Raw genomic sequence first — 21076 nt, 5'->3', positions numbered from 1 at the left:
TGTGAAAATTGCCAAACTATCAGTTTAATAAGCCACAGCTGCAAAATACGAACACGAATTCTTTACAGACAAACGGAAAAAGTAATAGAAGTCGACCTCAGGGAAGATCAGTTTGGATTCTGTAGAAATGTTGGAACATGTGAGGCAATGCTGACCCTATGACTTATCTTAGAGAAAGCTTTTGACAATGTTGACTGGAATACTCTCTTTCAAATTCTGAAGGTGGCAGGGGTAAAATACAGGCAGCGAAAGGCTATTTACAATTTGTACCAGATCGCAGTTACAAGAGTCGAGGGGCATGAAAGGGAAGCAGTGGTTGGGAAGGGAGTGAGACAGGGTCGTAGCCTATCCCTGATGTTATTCAATCTGTATATTGAGCAAGCAATAAAGGAAACAAAAGAAAAATCCGGAGTAAGAATTAAAATTCATGGAGAAGAAATAAAAACTTTGAGGTTTGCCGATGACATTGTAATTCTGTCAGAGGCAGCAAAGGACCTGGAAGAGCAGCTAAATGGAATGGACAGTGTCTTGAAAGTAGGAAACAAGATGAACATCAACAAAAGCAAAATGAGGATAATGGAATGTAGTCGAGCTAACTCGGGTGATGCTGAGCGAATTAGATTAGGAAATGAGACACTTAAAGTAGTAAAGGAGTTATGCTATTTGGGGAGCAAAATAACTGATGATGGTCAAAGTAGAGAGGATATAAAATGTAGACTGACTATGGCAAGGAATGCGTTTCTGAAGAAGAGAATGTTGTTAACATCGAGTGTAGATTTAAGTGTCAGGAAGTCGTTTCTAAAAGTATTTGTATGGAGTGTAGCCATGTATGGAAGTGAAACGTGGATGATAAACAGTTTGGATGAGAAGAGAATAGAAGCTTTCAAAATGTGGTGCTAGAGAAGAATGCTGAAGATTAGATGGGTAGACCACATAACTATTGAGGAGGTATTGAACAGAATTGGGGAGAAGAGGAGTTTGTGGCACAGCTTGACTGGAAGAAGGGATCGGTTGGTAGGACATATTGTAAGGCATCAAGGGATCACCAAGTTAGTATTGGAGGGCGGTGTGGAGGGTAAAAATTGTAGAGGGAGACCAAAAGATGAATACACTAAACAGATTCAGAAGGATGTAGGTTGCAGTAGGTACTGGGAGATGAAGAAGCTTGCACAGGATAGAGTAGCATGGAGAGCTGCATCAAATCAGTCTCTGGACTGAAGACCACAACAACAACGATCTTAATACTCTCTTTCCACCACAGCGAACAAATAACTATTCTTGAGCAATGCATTAGTGAGGTGTATTAATCCTGCATCAAGGAGCTCTAAGTTTTAAGGTGAAATCAATTTGACAATGACATAACAGCCTGCAACGTTTTATTCATAGTGAGATAGTGAGAATCTAGACCTGCCCCCATGAAATACGAGTATGTAGCCAAGAGGCTCAGACTTCTAAAGCACGATGTTAAGCCAAATGTTTCCCAAATGTATTAAAGAAATCCGAGGGGGGGGGGGGGGGAAGGGGAAAGGTAATTAATTTCGACTATGTTCTCAATCCTAATCTGTTGTGAACTTGCACCCTTTGTCTAGAGACCCCACAAGATGACAGACGTGGAGGTGAGCTGGTTCAGGAGCCTCGGAGGGAGTCCGAGAGGGAGGCAGTGGTGGCGACAGTGTGGGTCAGCTGAACCAGGAAACAGGAGCCGAGAGCTGGCACTCAGGTGCGGCTTTTCCTGAGATTCTCTCACACCTCTTACACACGACATGCCTGAAAAGATGAAAAAAATAAAATAAAATAAAACGCCACTCACCGAGTGTTCAAATGCGAGGGGGACCAACAGCTGCGAGAGGTTCTCCACGCTGAGCGACAGCAGCTGCGCCGAGTCCCGCCAGTAGCTGGAGAGGCGTTCCAGGTAGGTCGCCACCTCGGCCTGGAGTTCTGGACAAAAAGACAGGTGACTTACTAGTGATCAGATTTCTGTAGAAGCACAGCTTTCACTTTCCGCCTTCACCCCAGCTTACAGGGTGTACGCAAGTATAACACACTTTTTGAAACTAGAACAATATACGCCGCCACTAATGGTTAGAGTCGCAGCAGGGACACCTCGATCGAACACTACCAAACTCGTACTCTAGTATTTTTACCTCGGCGGCATACGTCGATCAAAATTTCATCCCCATGCGTCTGTATTTTCTGTACACAAAAAAAACATTCCTACAGATGAAGAATGGTGTGAATGCACTAGCTGTTGTGGTTTTCGAATGCTACTGGAACTACTCAAGCCACACCACTACTATTCAGACCAGTTCATAACATTATACGATGAGTAAAGGATGTGTACACACTGTTTTGTCACCGTCTTTCTGCCTCTGGCAAAGGTCAGGTCTTTGGCAATGGGGACTCATCTACATCTACATACATACTCCGCAATCCACCATACGGTGCGTGGCGGAGGGTACCTCGTACCACAACTAGCATCTTCTCTCCCTGTTCCACTCCCAAACAGAACGAGGGAAAAATGACTGCCTATATGTCTCTGTATGAGCCCTAATCTCTCTTATCTTATCTTTGTGGTCTTTCCGCAAAATGTAAGTTGGCGGCAGTAAAATTGCACTGCAGTCAGCCTCAAATGCTGGTTCTCTAAATTTCCTCAGTAGCGATTCACGAAAAGAACACCTCCTTTCCTCCAGAGACTCCCACCTGAGTTCCTGAAGCATTTCCGTAACACTCGCGTGATGATCAAACCTACAAGTAACAAATCTAGCAGCCCGCCTCTGAATTGCTTCTATGTCCTCCCTCAATCCGACCAGATAGGGATCCCAAACGCTCCAGCACTACTCAAGAATAGGTCGTATTAGTGTTTTATAAGTGGTCTCCTTTACAGATGAACCACATCTTCCCAAAATTCTACCAATGAACCGAGGACGACTATCCGCCTTCCCCACAACTGCCATTATATGCTTGTCCCACCTCATATCGCTCTGCAATGTTACGCCCAAATATTTAATCGACGTGACTGTGCCAAGCGCTACACTACTAATGGAATATTCAAACATTACGGGATTCTTTTTTCTATTCATCTGCATTAATTTACATTTATCTATATTTAGAGTTAGCTGCCATTCTTTACACCAATCGCAAATCCTGTCCAAGTCATCTTGTATCCACCTACAGTCACTCAACGACGACACCTTCCCATACTTCACAGCATCATCAGCAAACAGCTGCACATTGCTATCCACCCTATCCAAAACATCATTTATGTAGACAGAAAACAACAGCGGACCTACCACACTTCCCTGGTGCACTCCAGATGATACCCTCACCTCCGATGAACACTCACCATCGAGGACAACGTACTGGGTTCAATTACGTAAGAAGTCTTCGAGGCACTCACATACTTGGGAACCAATCCCATATGCTCATACCTTAGTTAGGAGTCTGCAGTGGGGCACTGAGTCAAACATTTTCTGGAAGTCAACGAATATGGCATCCGTCTGATACCTTCATCCATGGTTCGCAAGATATGAGAAGAGAAGACCGTACTGACAGACGGCACAGACAGCTGGCTGCAGAAAGTGTGGTGAGAAGATGGGCTCAGGACAGGAATGTGGCAGGGGGAACACTGACAGTCAGGAAGAGGTTAATACAAGCTGAGTTGAGATGTGGATTTACCATGCGACGGTTACCACCGGCACCGTATTTGTGTGTGGTAGAATTGGAGTCAACTGCAGCAAGGAGAGGCATTCTGCACTGTTCAGCAGTTGATATCACTTCTCTCTGTGGTGGTCAGGTTGATGCTGCTTCGTGCCGGTCAATGTTTAAGGGAAGCAGTGATGCTGGCAATGCAAACCTCTACAACTAATGAAATCACAGTGTGAGGAGCTGTTGGACTGGCAAGAGAAATGAACTGTTGAAGGGGGACTGAACACTCAACAGTATATGCTAAGACTTTTGTCAAACCATTCATGCCCATGGTACCAGTAGGCATATTCCAGCAGACTAATGCACAACTTGACACACCATAATGCTGAGGAACATATGGATCAATGAGTGGCCAGCCCTGTTCCAAGATCTGTCAACCGTAGAGCATGTCTGGGAGACAATAGGAAGACGTATAGCAGCCTCCAGACAGCATCCGCCATGAACTGACACACCACGTATCAAGCATCAGAAGAAATTTTTCAAGACGACCTTCTGAGATCGTTTATTATGATGTACATAGCTTCTGAATGAAATGTAAACTTTGATTGTTTACCAGGTGTACCGGTATGAAATAAGCGTTCATTTCTTTTTCCTTCTTTTTTTTGTTAAAATGAAACACTAATTTTGAATTGAAAATTAAAAACATTTTATTCAAAGTACTGACCAATGCTTTCTATACATTTTGACCCCCTTTCTGGCAATTTGTGGACACCACGCCAATATAAATGTTCGTCTTTTGAAGCGAACCAATCAGACACCCAATTTTCGACTTCTTCGTAGGAATCGAAGTGTTCCTCAGCCAATGCGTGTCCCATTGATGAAAAAAAAAATGGTAGTCGGAAAGGGCCAAGTCTGGTGAATACGGCAGGTGGGGTAGCAGCTCCCAGCCAAGTGTTTTGATTGTATCCTGAACCAGTTTTGCTTTGTGTGCATGTGCACTGTCGTGTAAAAAAATTACTTTGCCATGTCTCCTAGCCCATTCTGTTCTTTTTTCGATCAATGCATAGTTCAAATTGATCATTTGTTGTCTGTAGCAATTAGTATTCACAGTTTCACCAGGTTTTAGAAGCTCGTGATACACCACACCTTTGATGCAAAACTGATTTTCTTTCATGTTTTTGAAGCAAAATTTGACAAATGGTTTTTCGGTTTTCCATCTGTCTTTCATTCAATTCATGTGGCACCCATTTTCCACACTTCTGGATCTTTCCCATAGCTTTCAAATGGTCAGAAATTGTTTCTTGCGCAACATTTAGCATTGCTGCCATTTGCTTCTGACTCAACGTATCATCTTCATCCAATATTGCTTGCAATTCGGCGTCTTCGAACTTTTTTGGTGGTCTTCCACGTTCTTCATTTCTTCCATCAAAAACATTATTTCTGAACTGTTGAAACCATCTTTGCATGTTGCTTCTGATAGAGCACGATCACCATATGCCTCGACAAGCATTCAATGCGACTCTGCAGGTTTTTTTTTTCTTTTTTTTTTCCCAAATGAAAACAAAAAATTAATGCTTTCCGCAAATTGTCACTTTCTGGTACAAAATTCGACATTGTTAACACGATGAAAACATATGATGTTGTTTGTTCCATGACTTGATGTATACTAAACACCTTTGACAGATGTTATACCAACCAAACAAAAAAAAATTAAGGCTCGTTCACAACAAATGTTCCCTATCGACACATTTGTATCTTAATGCTCATTTCATACCGGTACACCTGGTAATACCCGTCATTTGATGAACACCTCCACAAACTTTGCTAGACATACAAGGGTAATCCCAAAAGTAAGGTCTCTTACTTTTTTTATAAGTACATAGACCTGTTACTTTCTACATTGTTACACTTAAGGCCATCACGAGCAAGATAGTAAATCAGAGACATAGTGCAGAGAGCAGGCAAAAGCATTGACATTTAGGTTACCAGAGATAAATAGTAACACTAGAACTGTGCAAACTGCAGATGCTCTGAGAAGCTGTCTCAGGGGAAAGTTTCGCTTCAGAGAATTATGTGGTAACTCAGTCCATCACCTAGATGCTGTTTTAAGGAATCAAAGTGGAGGATGTCCACGAAAGGCACTTTTTAGCAGAGGCAGCAAGCTCAATACTTGCTCTTGACAGCTGCAATGTCAGTGGGTTGAAACAGGCTAGAGTGCTTCTACAACAGTCCCTACCCACAGAAGGACAGAGGGCGTGGCCAAGTGACATGAAACACTGTTGTTGCTGGCCATAAAAGGAGTGGTAGTGACGTTCAGCTGTTGGCAACAAACTTGGAGTTTGTTAATGTAAAATCCAGAAGCATCCCTACCTACCGAGGAAAAGGAGGCGAGGAATTTAAATGTGTTCAGCCAGAGGAGCCCTGGAGGTGCAGAGCGACTCGCCAAATTGGCCGAAGCTTTTTAAGCACCAGTGGAGTGGTGGGTCGACTATAGGAAGGAAGAAGTAGTGGGCTCTCAGGTTTGTAATTAACATGTTGCTAGTGTTCACTACTTCTGTTTAACACATACCCCGGTGACTACAGACACTGGCTTCTGCTGTGCACCAAAGTCCATCCTTTGTTCTTTCTAACATTTATAATCAGCCTTCAGTGTAGTAGTTAGTCTGATTGCAAATAAATAGCGTCAGTCAGACCCCTGAATTCGAGTCTCCTGTCGAGTCCCAGAATCCGCGCCTCTCGTAGTGCCCTGTGACAGAGTTTGGCGCTGATCCATGTCATCAGCCTGCTTCCAATGGGGATCTGTCTTCCTGCGTTTTCTCCTCACCTCTGCTAAATTGCAGTCTGACCCCAAACCCTTCAACTTCCCTCTATCCTGTGTCAGGACACGACATAAGTGCTTTTCCATCACTAGTATTGTGTGCACATTGGAAATTCAACTTTAATAACCATATCTCAGTATTCCTGCCTTGATGTAAGAGGTGGACATAAAACCCTCACCTGCTTAAATGCAAGCACTGTGGCCAAAGAATTAGTCACCTCTTGCTCTCCTGAAATGACCTCAATTTGGAGAGGAACAGAGTGCACAACATTCTCCAGGTAAGGCATAGTATGCTGTATCCCCACATTAATGATCATCATCATCATCATAAGACTTCAAGGGCTAGGCCTTTTGCTCTGTTCTGCATCGGAATCGTTCAGACCATCCTTTTAAGTGACTTCAGACATTTCTCTTTCCTTTTGATTTGTACTCCATTGCAGCTTTAATTAGCCTATCATTAGACGTAAGTTGGATGTACAGTCTGTAACATGAATTTAGCAGACTTATTCCTCGGTAATTTATGATTTGTCACCTTACTTGTACATAGGGCATACCAAAGCTTTATTTCATTTGTCTGTCACAAGTCTGCTCAACCAGCAAATAAAATTTAAAAGTCTATGCTTCAGTTCGTTAGTTGCATATTTAATCAGCTCCTTTTTCATATCATCAGCTGCCAGTAACATTTTGTTTATTAAAATGCTTTTTTATTTCAGTCTCTGATCACAATATGAATTCTTTAGACGATGACCGGTTTCAGTCTGTATTGACCATCCCCAGATCTTTTTTACACCATGTCCTAAAGTGATACGGCCATAATGGCATCATATTTTAGATCCATGTGACGATGCTACGCTGATTATATTTATATGTTTTGATGATGCCATTATGGCCATATCACTTTAGGACATGGTGTAAAAAAGATCTGAGGATGGTCAATACAGACTGTAACCAGTCATCATCTAAATAATTCATATTGTGATCAGAGACCGAAATAAAAAAGCATTTTACAGTATTGGGTCACTGTTTGTATATGCGATTATGTCGCAGTTGGTGATTTTGTTTATTGTTTCTTGGACCACATTTTGCAGTTCCATTGTTATTAAAACTACAGTCACTGGTATTCGTGTTTATTTTTGGTTCTTCTACATTATCAGTCCATAAATATTCAAAGTATTTTAAGCATTTGGATTTACATATAGTTGTAAAGTACATCTTTCTTGTTGACTGAAGTGCTTCATATTTTTGTATACGCTGCCTTGCCTTACGTTAGTATCGTGTTCTGTTTCACTCACAGATTGATTCCAACTTTCATGTTTAAGTTTTCGCATTCCTTTCTTTCCTACAGCAGATTTACTTTCACAAACCTCTCTGTATTTCGTAGCACTCCCCTTTTGTCTTTTATTAGTTTGCTAATACAGTTGTTCAAAAGCATTAATCCCCTTTTAGAATATTTCTTTTTGCTCGTTACTAATGCTTCAGCAGCTCCTTACACTGTACTTTCTTTAGTAGTATCCTGTTCTCCATTTATGTTGTTACTAACTGGTTTCATGTGACATTTCTCATTTAGTCCTTTTTTTATACTAGTTTCTTACTATATTCTTACAAGGGGTACCCTCAGTAGGTTGCTCCCTGACAAAGAGGAAACTCCTTTTGGTGAAAGAGGGGTTAAAATTAAGGAACACTTATTTTGTCTTAGGTGCCAACATTGAATAGTTTCTGAGTAAGTGACAAAGTTTTGACTCTACTTGATCAGTTAGGGCGAGCAGCATTCAACCAAACACGTCAGCAGTGTAGCAGCTAACAGAAAAGTTTCCAATTTATGTGCTCTCTGTTCTAATTCAATCCTATAACACTTTTTATCAAAGAAGTATGTGACATGAATGACATCAATATTTTTGTGACCTTGAGAAATAAAATATAATTATTTACAAATGAAATCAAATTGGCAAAAATTCCCTTCTGTACTGGAGACCAAGGTCCAAAATATAAAATCAGTTCCAGAACCGTATGACCAGTTTAACAAGGCTGTTAAGTAGAGTTCCAGTAACTATTACCCAGGGATGCCACACAAATTACATAGAGGGTCTCAATTCAGAAGTGACCTTGCAACTACAACATTACTACAATCTATTCGAACAGAGTCCACCGGGCAAGGAAATCATTGAAACAACACATGAACTAATTTCCTTAATAGATTCATCAGAAGGAGAGAGAGAGAGAGAGAGAGAGAGAGAGAGAGAGTTGGTCCAAACTGATGGAAGTATTGAATATGACACAGAGTAGCAAGGCCTAGAGACTGTTAAAGAAACTGATGTGACAGCCAATCGTATTGCCCATCAGCTTCTCATGAATGGCAGAATGAAACAAGAGGCTAAGCACAGGCAACCTATGTGGAAGATATCTGCACATGAAAATGTAGAAAGATCTGAATTCACGCAAAATTTTAACATGACGAAAAACAGTGCTGGTTTGGGATGGTACGTGGGTGGAACAAATAAAAAATTTTGGAAGCTCTACTAATTAATAGTTGCTACAGCTTGTGGTAACTGTCTAAGGTCATCCAAGATTCAAAAATTGTGAATGAGTGCTTATGAAATAGCTGTTTGCAAACCTGGAGAGGACAATAGAGAATGGAGGAACTGTAGACCAATATCTCTCCTGTGCCTGGTATATAAGATTTTCGAATCAGTGCTACTCAACAATTGCATTCAGACGTTTGGCCAACAACTCATTCAGTAGCAGGTAGACTAGACCATGCAAAAGTGTTCAATACATTCGGCAAAAATGTTCAACACATTTGGGATAGATTTGAAAACTGAGAGATCACAGAAGTAGCTTCCATTGAAATCAATGATTGACCAACTGTATACTGTTACAGAATATTTCTGAGGTCACGAAGGACTTCAAACTTACCAGATAGATGCCAATCAAGCTATGTAGTTGCACAGTTTACATTGATATTCAACAAAGTAAACGTATGTTAGAGGAATGGATTGCCACAACTTTTCAGTATTTACAGTAATGACTAATTACTCCACATCAACATAAGAAGTTTTATAGTTGCAGACAACATTGCACCAGCTTGCTGAAGAAGTAGAACTCACCTCTGAAGCTGCTCTGAAGGAATTTGACACATACTATGTGGCTCACCACTTAAAACCAAATCCATTAGAATACTAACATTGTGCTTTTTCACCTCAGGAATAGAGAGGCTTCATGGATAATACATGTCTCTTGGAATGAAACCCTGTTAGAAGATTCTTTCACCCTGAACTTACTAGGGATAGCACTGGATTGCAATTTCACTTTTAGAACACACTGCTCCAATATCACTCACAAAGTCAGTGCTAGAAATAACATCCTGAGGAAGTTAAGACATAAATTGGAGTGCAAAACCACATGTTCTTACAACCAAAACATTGACTCTATGCTACTCTGCTGGAGTGTTGTACAGGTCAACCCATGCCAAAACTGTGGATGTTGCCTTCAATGAAGCATGCACATCAACCAACAGATGCCTAAAACCAAACTCTGTTGAAAAGAGATACTGTCTTGCTGCTATTGCAACTACCAAGTGTTTGTTGAGATGGCGCTGCTGATTGAGAACAACTGAATGTTGAAGCTCATGCACCAACAGTCTCAGCCTAGGCTGAAATGAAGGAAAAGCTACTTCCAGACAGCAAAGCCTTAGGAAGTAACTCCAGATAAGACAAGACTTTCACTGAGAAAATCTAAGAACCAGAAATGGGTGGAGCATTGTGAACAACTCCCAGCTGGCTGCAAAGAAGACTGGACTGTTTGGTGGTCTGTAAACTGAGGAAAAATTAGTATCAGCACGGCAGGGTCATCACTTAAGTAACGGGGCTTCACATCAGATGACCGGAATTGCGAGTATGGTCAAGAACAAAGCCAACCATATGACCTCTCTCTGCATTTTCCCTCTCAGAAAAAGAACAACTGTTTGCCAGTGACAATGCTCTACTTGGGGCTCAGCTTTGGAGAAACATTATCTGAATGTAGATTTCGTCAAGTCCTTTATCTCATTATTTTATTCCTTGCAAACTATGTACATATGAGTATATCTATAATTGTTATATGCTCATGTATACACTTAACTGTATGTATTTGTCATTCGTCTGACAAGAGTAGATGAATAATAAATCTGTTTCACTCACTTGTGTCACCAGTAGCTCTCCTCCCACATAAAAATACCATCATTCCATAACAGCAATATTGGATCGACTATGTGCATCATCTTGGCTGTAACTTTGGACAACACTAATGCTTTCTCTGTTGATCTCTCCATTCCAGCCACACTGCTCTAGCAGAAACCACTCTGTAAACTACCTCTTATCCGAAATCACTCCGTCTTCAAGAGACGATTAAGGTGCATCAGTAATCATCAAATTATCCTGCCCGTCAGAATATTGCAGCTGTCTTCAGCCTATCCAACAGCGAACTAGTATTTCCACCTTACCTTCCATTTCCATCTACTAATCTTACCCTATCATTTCTAGCTCTTTCTCTAAACAGCTAGAATTATCATTATGTACACATGTTATGATGCTTAATCATTAAGGATGTGTGGTTAGATACAAGAAAGGGAATAAGCACTCTAATTTTACCAGGTGAAATAAATACATAAATAAATAAAACGTGCCAAATTCTGTTACGATTTGTAATCCACATTCACGTGGTCTATTCTCACTTTCCTTTGACTCACTGTGTATGTTACGCAGGGGTTGGCAGATCCTCGTGCCCTCAGTAACAAGTGTGTATCAGCGGGTCTCGATAAATTCCAGACGGGCCACTCAGGACACCAGATGGCCTCAAAACTCCAGAAATTTGGAAGAAACAGACGGCACTTCCCCGCATTTTCTCTGTTATGATAATGACAATTGGCAAAAGTCTTAAAAGGTAATATGTTGGAGCTTCGCGCAGATGTTTTGTGTACATGCAGCCAGGATTGGTTGAAGAAAGTTTTGCAAACAAGTGATTTATTATTTGGTGCCCCCTCCCCCCTTACACCCTTATGCTCATACATTTTCACCCACATTAGTATTCCATACTAATTGTAAAATGCACTGGTGCACGTGGGTGCTACTGGTGGCTGGTAGTATTGTGATACGTCACATATACAGAAATGTTCCAGTTGAAGCACAAACTGACATGTTTCGTCACTTGGGCCTTAAAATGGTCCTGCACGCAATCTAGACCGACATGTGGATATGTTCTACACATTCATTCTGAGTGTGCTTTGGACACTGCCGCCTCCAAGGGCAACTGCCACGTTCACAAGGCTGCATGGATATGGCTCCGGCCTAACCTCCGCTTAGGCACTGTTTCACGCCTTGACTATCCGACCTTTGCTGTTGTTGTTGTGGTCTTCAGTCCACAGACTGGTTTGTTGCAGCTCTCCATGCTACTCTATCCTGTGCAAGCCGCTTCATCTCCAAATAACCACTGCAACCTACATCCTTCTTAATCTGCTTAGTGTTTTCATCTCTCGGTCTCCCTCTTTGATTTTTGCCCTACACATTTCCCTCCAATACTAAACTGGTAATCCCTTGATGCCTCAGAACGTGTCCTACCAACCAATCCCTTCTTCTAATCAAGTTGTACCACAAATACCTCTTCTCCCCAATTCTATTCAGTACCTCTTCATTAGTTACGTGATCTACCCAACTAATCTTCAGCTATCTTCTGTAACACCACAGTTCAAAAGCTTCTGTTCTCTTCTTGTCTGAACTATTTATCATCCATGTTTCACTTCCATACATGGCTACGCTCCATACAAATACTTTCAGAAAAGACTTCCTGAGACTTAAATCTATACTCAATCTTAACAAATTTCACTTCTTCAGAAATGCTTTCCTTGCCATAGTCACTCTACATTTTACATCCACTCTACTACACCAATTATTTTGCTCCCCAAATAGCAAAACTCATCTACTCATTTCCCAATCTAATTGCCTCAGCATCACCTAATTTAATTTGACTACACCCCAATATCCTCATTTTGCTTTTGTTGATGTTCATCTTATATCCTCCTTTCAAGACACTGCCCATGCTGTTCAAGTGTTGTTCCAAGTCCTTTGCAGTGTCTGACAGAATTACAATGTCATCAGCAATCCTCAAGCCTATTATTTTTTCTCCCTGGATTCTTTCTCTAAGTCCACAAATGCTAGAAATGTGTCTTTTTACTAATAGAACCTTTTTCTCATAGAACCTCTATCTCATAGAAAATGTGTGAGACCAGTGTCTAAAACAGTTCAGTCAAACCCATACCACAGCCCCCTCCCCCCCCCCCCCCCCCCCCCTAGTCTTATACCTGTACACGATCTGATGAGTGACTTCAACTGGACATGTGAGGATGCTTGGCTAGCCGTCTGCTCCTTGCTGAACATGGCTATTACCAAGGCAAAGTGTGGTGTGTTTTACTGCACTGTGCTGTGTCAGCCTCTTCTCTCTCCTGGGTGGGCCCTAGCGGTGGTGCAGAGGTGGCCAGTAGTTCGTGTCACGAGCTTATCTGACATCAGATGAAACATTCACGATTCTCATTAAGTGAAATACATACCATAGCTGCAATCTGGTTATCAGTGGATACTGCTTTTTTCTTCTGTTATGGTTACTACGAGGGCCGTTCAGAAAGTAACCTCCGGTTGATTTAAAAAAATACACCAAGTTAAATAAAAATATTTTAATATATACATCTTACAACTACATCTTTGTACTATTTTTCTACATAGTCTCCATATGCGATTGAGGCACTTATCGTATCTCTTCACAAGCTTTGAAATTCCTTCTGCATAAAAATCACCCGCTTGTGCCTGGAGCCAGCCTGTGACCGCATCTTTGAGCTCCTCGTCGTCATCAAACCGCTGTGACCCGAGCCATTTCTTCAAATGCATGAAGAGGTGATAATCACTTGGCGCCAGGTCTGGGCTGTAAGGTGGATGGTTGATAACGTCCCACTTGAAGGACTCAAGAAGGGCCGTTGTTCTGCGAGCAGACTGAGGACGGGCGTTATCGTGCAAAAAAACGATACCGGAAGTCAGCATACCACGGCGTTTGTTGTGTATAGCCCGTCGTAACTTTTTTATTGTTTCACAGTACATGTCTTGATTAATGGTCGTACCACGTTCCATAAATTCAACCAACAACACCCCTTTGGCATCCCAAAACACCGTTGCCATCAGTTTTCTGGCAGAAAAATCTTGCGAGGCTTTTCTTGGTTTGGTAGGCGAATTTGAATGTGCCCACATCTTTGATTGTTCTTTTGTCTCAGGGTTCACGTACTTAATCCAGGTTTCATCACCGGTCACGATTCTGTTTAACAATGGTTCTCCTTCGCCCTCATAACGTGACAGAAAGTCTAATGCAGAGGCCATTCTTTGAGTTTTGTGGTGGTCGGTAAGAATTTTGGGCACCCTTCGTGCACAGAACTTACGGTAACCCAATCTTGCTGTCACTATCTCGTACAAGAGAGTCTTAGAAATCTGTGGAAAACCAGTAGACAACTCCAACATTGAGAAACGTCGATTTTCATGAACTTTTGCATCAACTGTCTGAACGAGTTCGTCAGTCACCAATGATGGTCTACCCCTCCTCTCTTCATCATGAACGTTTTCTCGTCCACTTTTAAATAAACGTACCCATTCACGGACAACTCCTTCACTCATAACTCTTGGTCTGTACACGGCACAAAGCTCACGATGCATAGCTGCTGCAGAATATCCTTTGGCTGTAAAAAACCTTATGACAGCACGCACTTCACATTTGGCGGGGTTTTCTATTGCAGCACACATTTCAAACTGCCACAAAAACTAAACTAGTGCAGGTACGACGTTCACTCGACCACGGCTTGATGCCGACTGACCTGTTGAGTGCGTGAACGCACAGATGGCGTCGCTACTCCCCCCCACAACCCGCACTATGACCAATCGGAGGTTACTTTCTGAACCGCCCTCGTATTTACTTCGACGTTTGTTGTTTGCCAAATACTTTGATCACGACACTGTTGTAAGCTTAAAAACAGCCAATCAGCTATGTTTTCATTATCGTAAAGATTTTCTCATTCGCATAAGTTAATGAGCAAATTATGCTTCATTTAATAACATACTTCTTCATTTAATAACATATTCTTCATTTAATAACATACTTCTAAGTAAGATACTCACCTGTTTCATTCAACCCTGATGACCGAACGAAAGACAATGTATTTCGCAAGGCGCATGGAAATCTGGCAGTTATGGCTCTTGTTATGCGCCGAGCAGCGTGCAGTAGCTCAGAGAGGATGGGATGCCTCACATGATCCATTGCCAGCACTTCCGCATTCCATTCCGTGTCGTTCAACCTTTAAAAATGAAATGGAGTCACCAACAGTAACAAATGATAGTCTGAAACTTGATAGTATTGTCTAGAACAGAATTATGAAAGCTAAACTCATGTTGCCGCTTATCCAGTTTCTATCTTTCCCTTTGACAGAGGTAGACAGGTCATAAGGGATCAGTCAAGGTATTAGTCTGAGATACTCTTGAGTAAATTACGAATGCGAGTCTGCTAACACATTTAGATCACATTTTGATTGCCAGTTTAACATTGCGGAAATGTATATCAGATAACAAAAAGCATAGGAAGTGTCAATCAATAGGTCCTAGTATCTCTGGGATGTGGTTGCTCAGAAGTAATGGTATCGTTCCCCACCACCATGTCAGCCACGCAGCTGTTTCGACACTCTTGCAGTGGTTTGGCCAGTCAACGGACATATTCTCTCAATCAGACTTGTTTGGTTCAGGTTACAGGTATTTCAATGTGGGAATGTAGCTTGTGTGTAATCTATTTTATTTCACCTTCGTTATTTCAAGCAAATGTTCATGAACCTCTTTTTGATTCTTTTACATAATTTTGTGTATTTATTGTAACTTGGTTGTGTGTCCTTTGTTCGATTTTGAACCACTATCACACATCTACTTGTAGCACCTATTTTTGACCTGTTTTGTACCTGTATTGATATTTCTATGTTAATTTGTAGTGTTGCTTATGTAGAGTGTTGTATCTGTCATGGAAATTCTTTGACTATGTATACATATTTCAGGAATGTGAACTTTTTGAACAATATTGTTTAAACTTTGCCTACGGATTTAAATAACTACTGGAGTGTTTGAAATTGAATTTAATGTTGTGTTGGCATTTGCAGAGTCAACTATATTTTGAGTAGATTAAAAGCACAATTGTTATTTTATGAGCTATAGTTTGTTGTGCTTTACTTAATTAATAATTATTCATGAGAATACTTGTCATTTCTCATACATCATTGTGTAGTTTTGTTGATGAGCATGGTTCTTCAACCATAAAAGTTTAAGGACCCTCATGTCCAAGGCTAGTTGGTTGATGAAGCAAAGCCAAGGCTGCTTCACAGCCAGTGTAGTTAGATTTGCATTCTGTTTAATTGCTTCAAACTGAGCTTAAGAGACAAATATTTACTGTGTTAGCCATTCCATTGCAAGTTCGTTAATGCACAGACATAGATACCCTGTACTAAGCAATGATGTTGAAGAGTATGATCATTAATAGACTCCTGTTTTAAGTCAGAATCATTTCATGCATTTCCCTGTTTAGTATTGCTATTAGTTTCATGTGTTTTGGTGACTGGTTCTATAAACTGCTGCATCTAGTTCATTTAAAGTATGTGTTGTTGAGAGGCATATGCTACTGTTTGCTGTCTCATTGGCCACTTGTTTGTCTGACTTCCAAGTTAGAAGACATTTATCTGCAAGGTTAGGTTATTGTGTTGTAGTGTGAACAGATATAAAAAATAAGTTTAGTGTGTGTGTCAAGGAAGGTTAGGTTAGCCTTAGCACTGCCTTCTGCTTTATTATATTGCTTGACACAAGAATGCCTAATTAGGCTGGCGAGAGATATTGATGCATAATATTAGAGCTTGTTTTTGTGCAGGGAAAACATCTTTTCCTGAGCCACCTGTTTACTGTTGGTTGTACTCGCTGGAGTGTTTCAGAAATGAATCCTAGTCTGATTGTTCTGTTCCCATTAGGTTATCTTACGGTCACAATTTTCTCACAGAGGTTTAACGTTAGCATTGATTGTCATTTAAGGTGGTCTGTGTTACTGTTACATACTTTGTCCAGTCAATAGGCACTGTGAGCTGTAATTTTTATTAACTTGTTTATATTACAGTTCACGAACCATATGATGAATATCATACACTCAATACTATTTTAAGTGGTAAATCTTTGTGTTCACTATCACCACCTTTGTCTGCTAGACCCTCACATGTTTGTAATTCCATAGTTTCCAGTTAAAGTTGTTAGGCATGCAACAGAGTGGGACCATATGCACTCAATAATTACCTGCATGCATTGAGACCTATCTTTCATTAAGTCCTTAATCCTTTCAACAAATTTTTGCAGCCACCTGTTTCTGACATGACTGATCCCCCTGTTCATTCTTTGATTTCCTTGGTGTGTGTAGATTGCACGACCAAATGTTGTCCTTTCTCTCCAACCATGAGAGTCATTCCACTCACAATAGTCAATCTTTCCTCTGAACCATGCAGTGATGTGTGTCGAGGGAGCCTCTTTTTAATAAACAGTTACAGAGTGCAATTGGACATTAGTTTGTGTTCGCCTGTTTGTGTCTTGAGAACCTTGTTTTATGAATGTTTTTTAAAGTGCTTTCGATGGCAGCTTTGTGTGATGTTGACACGCATTCTTTTTCCCATCCAATCAGAAGTACCTACCCATGCAAGATCAGTGTAAACTGGATGTGAATGAGCCTTCAAAGAAAATAGTATGCATATTGAGAGATGGGCAGTAAAATAAATCATCACCTTCTGTTACATGTTTGCTTAGGTTCGAGTAATCCGTTTCATGAAACCATTAATTGCATCTTTTTTGGGCCATATTCATTTATATAGTTATTTAGTGGTAAAAGCATAAGAAGCACTGAACATGACGTAGATGGAAGTGCATATCAATCACTTTTTCATTAATGGAGGCACATCAAGCGTAGCTTGAGAATAAATGACCCCTAAGCATCACCTGTTTTGTGGAAAGCCTGCATAGAGATCTTATTTCATTTAAACATCCTCTTTGTTGGTATTATGACAGAAATGAGGAGTGTAAAAACAGAAAACATTTACAGACACTACCTGGTTAGAGCATAATCGTTCATTTAACTCTTAAAGGTCCATATGTAGTCAGAAATTATAGCTCTGAAACACAGTACCTCATACACACCAAATTATTTTTTTTTTTACATTTCTCAATGTTATTTTCAGATTATAAGTACATATAGATTTTATTATTTTCTTGAAAGTCTAGTCCACTGAAATATTACAAAGTAAACTTATTAGAATTATTTCAAAGCAATGTCTTAAGGAATGTGATAAACACACTGGCAAAGTCAGGGTCTTTGCACTGTGTAATAATGACCTCGAACCAAAGATACTATTGGAATGGCAAACACTGATGGTATGTGAGAGTGCAGAAAGAGCCACAAGTTAACATCTGTCATCTGCCAGAGTGTGCAGTGCCAACAGTAAAATTTAGAAGCAGTGCTGTTGCGGTGTGGTCATGTTTTTCATTGATGGGGCTGCACCCCTTGTTGTTTTGAGTGGCATTATCACAGCACAGTTCTACACTGATGTTTTAAGCACCTTCTTGCTTCCCACTGTTGAAGAGCAATTTGGGGATGGTGACTGCATCTTTCAACACGCTCGAGCACCTGTTCATAACGCGCGGCCTGTGGCGGAATGGTTACACAACAATAACACCCCTGTAATGGAGTGGCCTACACAGAGTCCTGAGCTGAATCCTATAGAACACACATTTTGGAACGCTGTGCCAGGCCTCACTGACTCACATCGACACCTCTCCTCAGTGCAGCATTCCGTGAAGAATGGGCTACCATTCCCCAGCATTTGACTGAACGTATGCCTGCAAGAGTGGAAACTGTCATCGAGGCTAAGGGTGAGCCAACACTATACTGAATTCCAGCATTACCGATGGAGGCCAGGTGTCCAGATACTTTTGATCTCATAGTGGTATTGAGGACATTGCACATGCTCCGTTTGTGGTCAAATTCGACAGCACAACAATCCAGGGTAGCTAGCATCTGCATTCTGGTTCGAGCATGCGCTTCTCTCGGTGTTTCCGTACCTTCGACCAGCCCCTGTACATGAGGAAAGTTGTGGACTTCCTTCCTCACAGAATAGAGGCCATTATCACAGATAAAGGTGGTGCTGCAAGGCACCAGTTCGCTGTCTCCTACGGAGGGGGGGAGGGGCAGGTGGACCAGAGTCTTGTGTGGTGCACTTTGTAACAGATGATAGTCTCGGAAAGTAGGAAAGATAGGTGATAGTGCATAGAGGAAACTTAGGAAGGGAAGAACATGAACGGTTAATGGCCTGGGCCTCCAGTGGCGTACATACCCCCGTGCAGAGCACGAGCGGAAGCAACGGTCAGCGATGATGGAACACAGGTGCCAGGTTTGCAGCTGGTCTGGTGTGGACCTGGCGAGGCCGCGGACCACCTCCACGGCGCCCCCGCACCCCTCCTCCTCGTCGCCTACCGGCGGCCCGCAGGGGCTGCTACTGCTGCTCGGCACCAGCGCCGCCACTGCCGACACTACAGCGAACGGCGGCGCCAGCTCGTCGCACTTCACGTACACGTCGTAGCTTTCTGCAAAACACAAGAGGGCTGTACACTGACTGTGCTGTGCAGACAGGGTTTCATTGGCTACATCTACATCTACATTTATACTCCGCAAGCCACCCAACGGTGTGTGGCGGAGGGCACTTTACGTGCCACTGTCATTACCTCCCTTTCCTGTTCCAGTTGCGTATGGTTCGCGGGAAGAACGACTGCCGGAAAGCCTCCGTGCGCGCTATAATCTCTCTAATTTTACATTCGTGATCTCCTCGGGAGGTATAAGTAGGGGGAAGCAATATATTCGATACCTCATCCAGAAACGCACCCTCTCGAAACCTGGAGAGCAAGCTACACCGCGATGCAGAGTGCCTCTCTTGCAGAGTCTGCCACTTGAGTTTATTAAACATCTCCGTAACGCTATCATGGTTACCAAATAACCCTGTGACGAAACGCGCCGCTCTTCTTTGGATCTTCTCTATCTCCTCCGTCAACCCGATCTGGTACGGATCCCACACTGATGAGCAATACTCAAGTATAGGTCGAACGAGTGTTTTGTAAGCCACCTGCTTTGTTGATGGACTACATTTTCTAAGCACTCTCCCAATGAATCTCAACCTGGTACCCACCTTAACAACAATTAATTTTATATGATCATTCCACTTCAAATCGTTCCGCACGCATACTCCCAGATATTTTACAGAAGTAACTGCTACCAGTGTTTGTTCCGCTATCATATAATCATACCATAAAGGATCCTTCTTTCTATGTATTCGCAATACATTACATTTGTCTATGTTAAGGGTCAGTTGCTACTCCCTACACCAAGTGCCTATCCGCTGCAGATCTTCCTGCATTTCGCTGCAATTTTCTAATGCTGCAACTTCTCTGTATACTACAGCATCATCCGCGAAAAGCCGCATGGAACTTCCGACACTATCTACTAGGTCATTTATATATATTGTGAAAAGCAATGATCCCATAACACTCCCCTGAGGCACGTCTGTAGACGTCTCTCCATTGATAACAACATGCTGTGTTCTGTTTGCTAAAAACTCTCCAATCCAGCCACGCAGCTGGTCTGATATTCTGTAGGCTCTTACTTTGTTTATCAGGCGACAGTGTGGAACTGTATCGAACGCCTTCCGGAAGTCAAGAAAAATAGCATCTACCTGGGAGCCTGTATCTAATATTTTCTGGCTCTCATGAACAAATAAAGCGAGTTGGGTCTCACACGATCGCTGTTTCCGGAATCCATGTTGATTCCTACATAGTAGATTCTGGGTTTCCAAAAACGACATGATACTCGAGCAAAAAACATGTTCTAAAATTCTACAACAGATCGACGTCAGAGATATAGGTCTATAGTTTTGCGCATCTGCTCGATGACCCTTCTTGAAGACTGGGACTACCTGTGCTCTTTTCCAATTATTTGGAACCCTCCGTTCCTCTAGAGACTTGCGGTACACGGCTGTTAGAAGGGGGGCAAGCTCTTTCGCGTACTCTGTGTAGAATCGAATTGGTATCCCGTCAGGTCCAGTGGACTTTCCTCTGTTGAGTGATTCCAGTTGCTTTTCTATTCCTTGGACACTTATTTCGATGTCAGCCATTTTTTCGTTTGTGTGAGGATTTAGAGAAGGAACTGCAGTGCGGTCTGTGTCTGTGACGAAAGAATGACGAACTTTATGACTACTATAAGGAGGATGATGTGATTGAGTTCATAAAGCTGTGTGGATCGCGTTCATAAAGCTGTGTGGACTGAGATGGACTGGACACGTAATGTGACTCGATGAGACAGATCCCCCAAGGAAAGCCTGCTGCAGTGAACCTGGAGGAAGAAGAGGTCGAGTCGGAGTGGCGAGGTCGGAGAGGACGCTGTCCGAGTCAGTTGCCGTAATTGGGGGTCCACGGCAAAGTCCAGAGAGGAATGGCAGAAAATTATTGA

The 21076-nt window shown here is 41.9% G+C and overlaps 1 protein-coding gene across 1 annotated transcript in view; it reads right to left on the bottom strand.

The window, feature by feature from the left end:
* The window catches only part of LOC124719741, a 100396-nt gene that overhangs the window by 40751 nt on the left and 38569 nt on the right, over positions 1–21076 (bottom strand). The window contains exons 2-4 of the mRNA XM_047244943.1: positions 18915–19164; positions 14644–14819; positions 1811–1938 (exon numbers count right to left, since the gene is read on the bottom strand). Coding sequence (XP_047100899.1) covers positions 1811–1938; positions 14644–14819; positions 18915–19164 — 554 coding nt within the window. The remainder of the gene's footprint in view (positions 1–1810; positions 1939–14643; positions 14820–18914; positions 19165–21076) is intronic.

This window comes from Schistocerca piceifrons, chromosome 11, assembly GCF_021461385.2.
Source record: "Schistocerca piceifrons isolate TAMUIC-IGC-003096 chromosome 11, iqSchPice1.1, whole genome shotgun sequence".
NCBI classification, from domain to species: Eukaryota; Metazoa; Arthropoda; class Insecta; order Orthoptera; family Acrididae; genus Schistocerca; species Schistocerca piceifrons.
The sequence above is the reverse complement of the archived record's forward strand: the minus strand, read 5'-3'. Positions and strand labels throughout refer to the sequence as shown.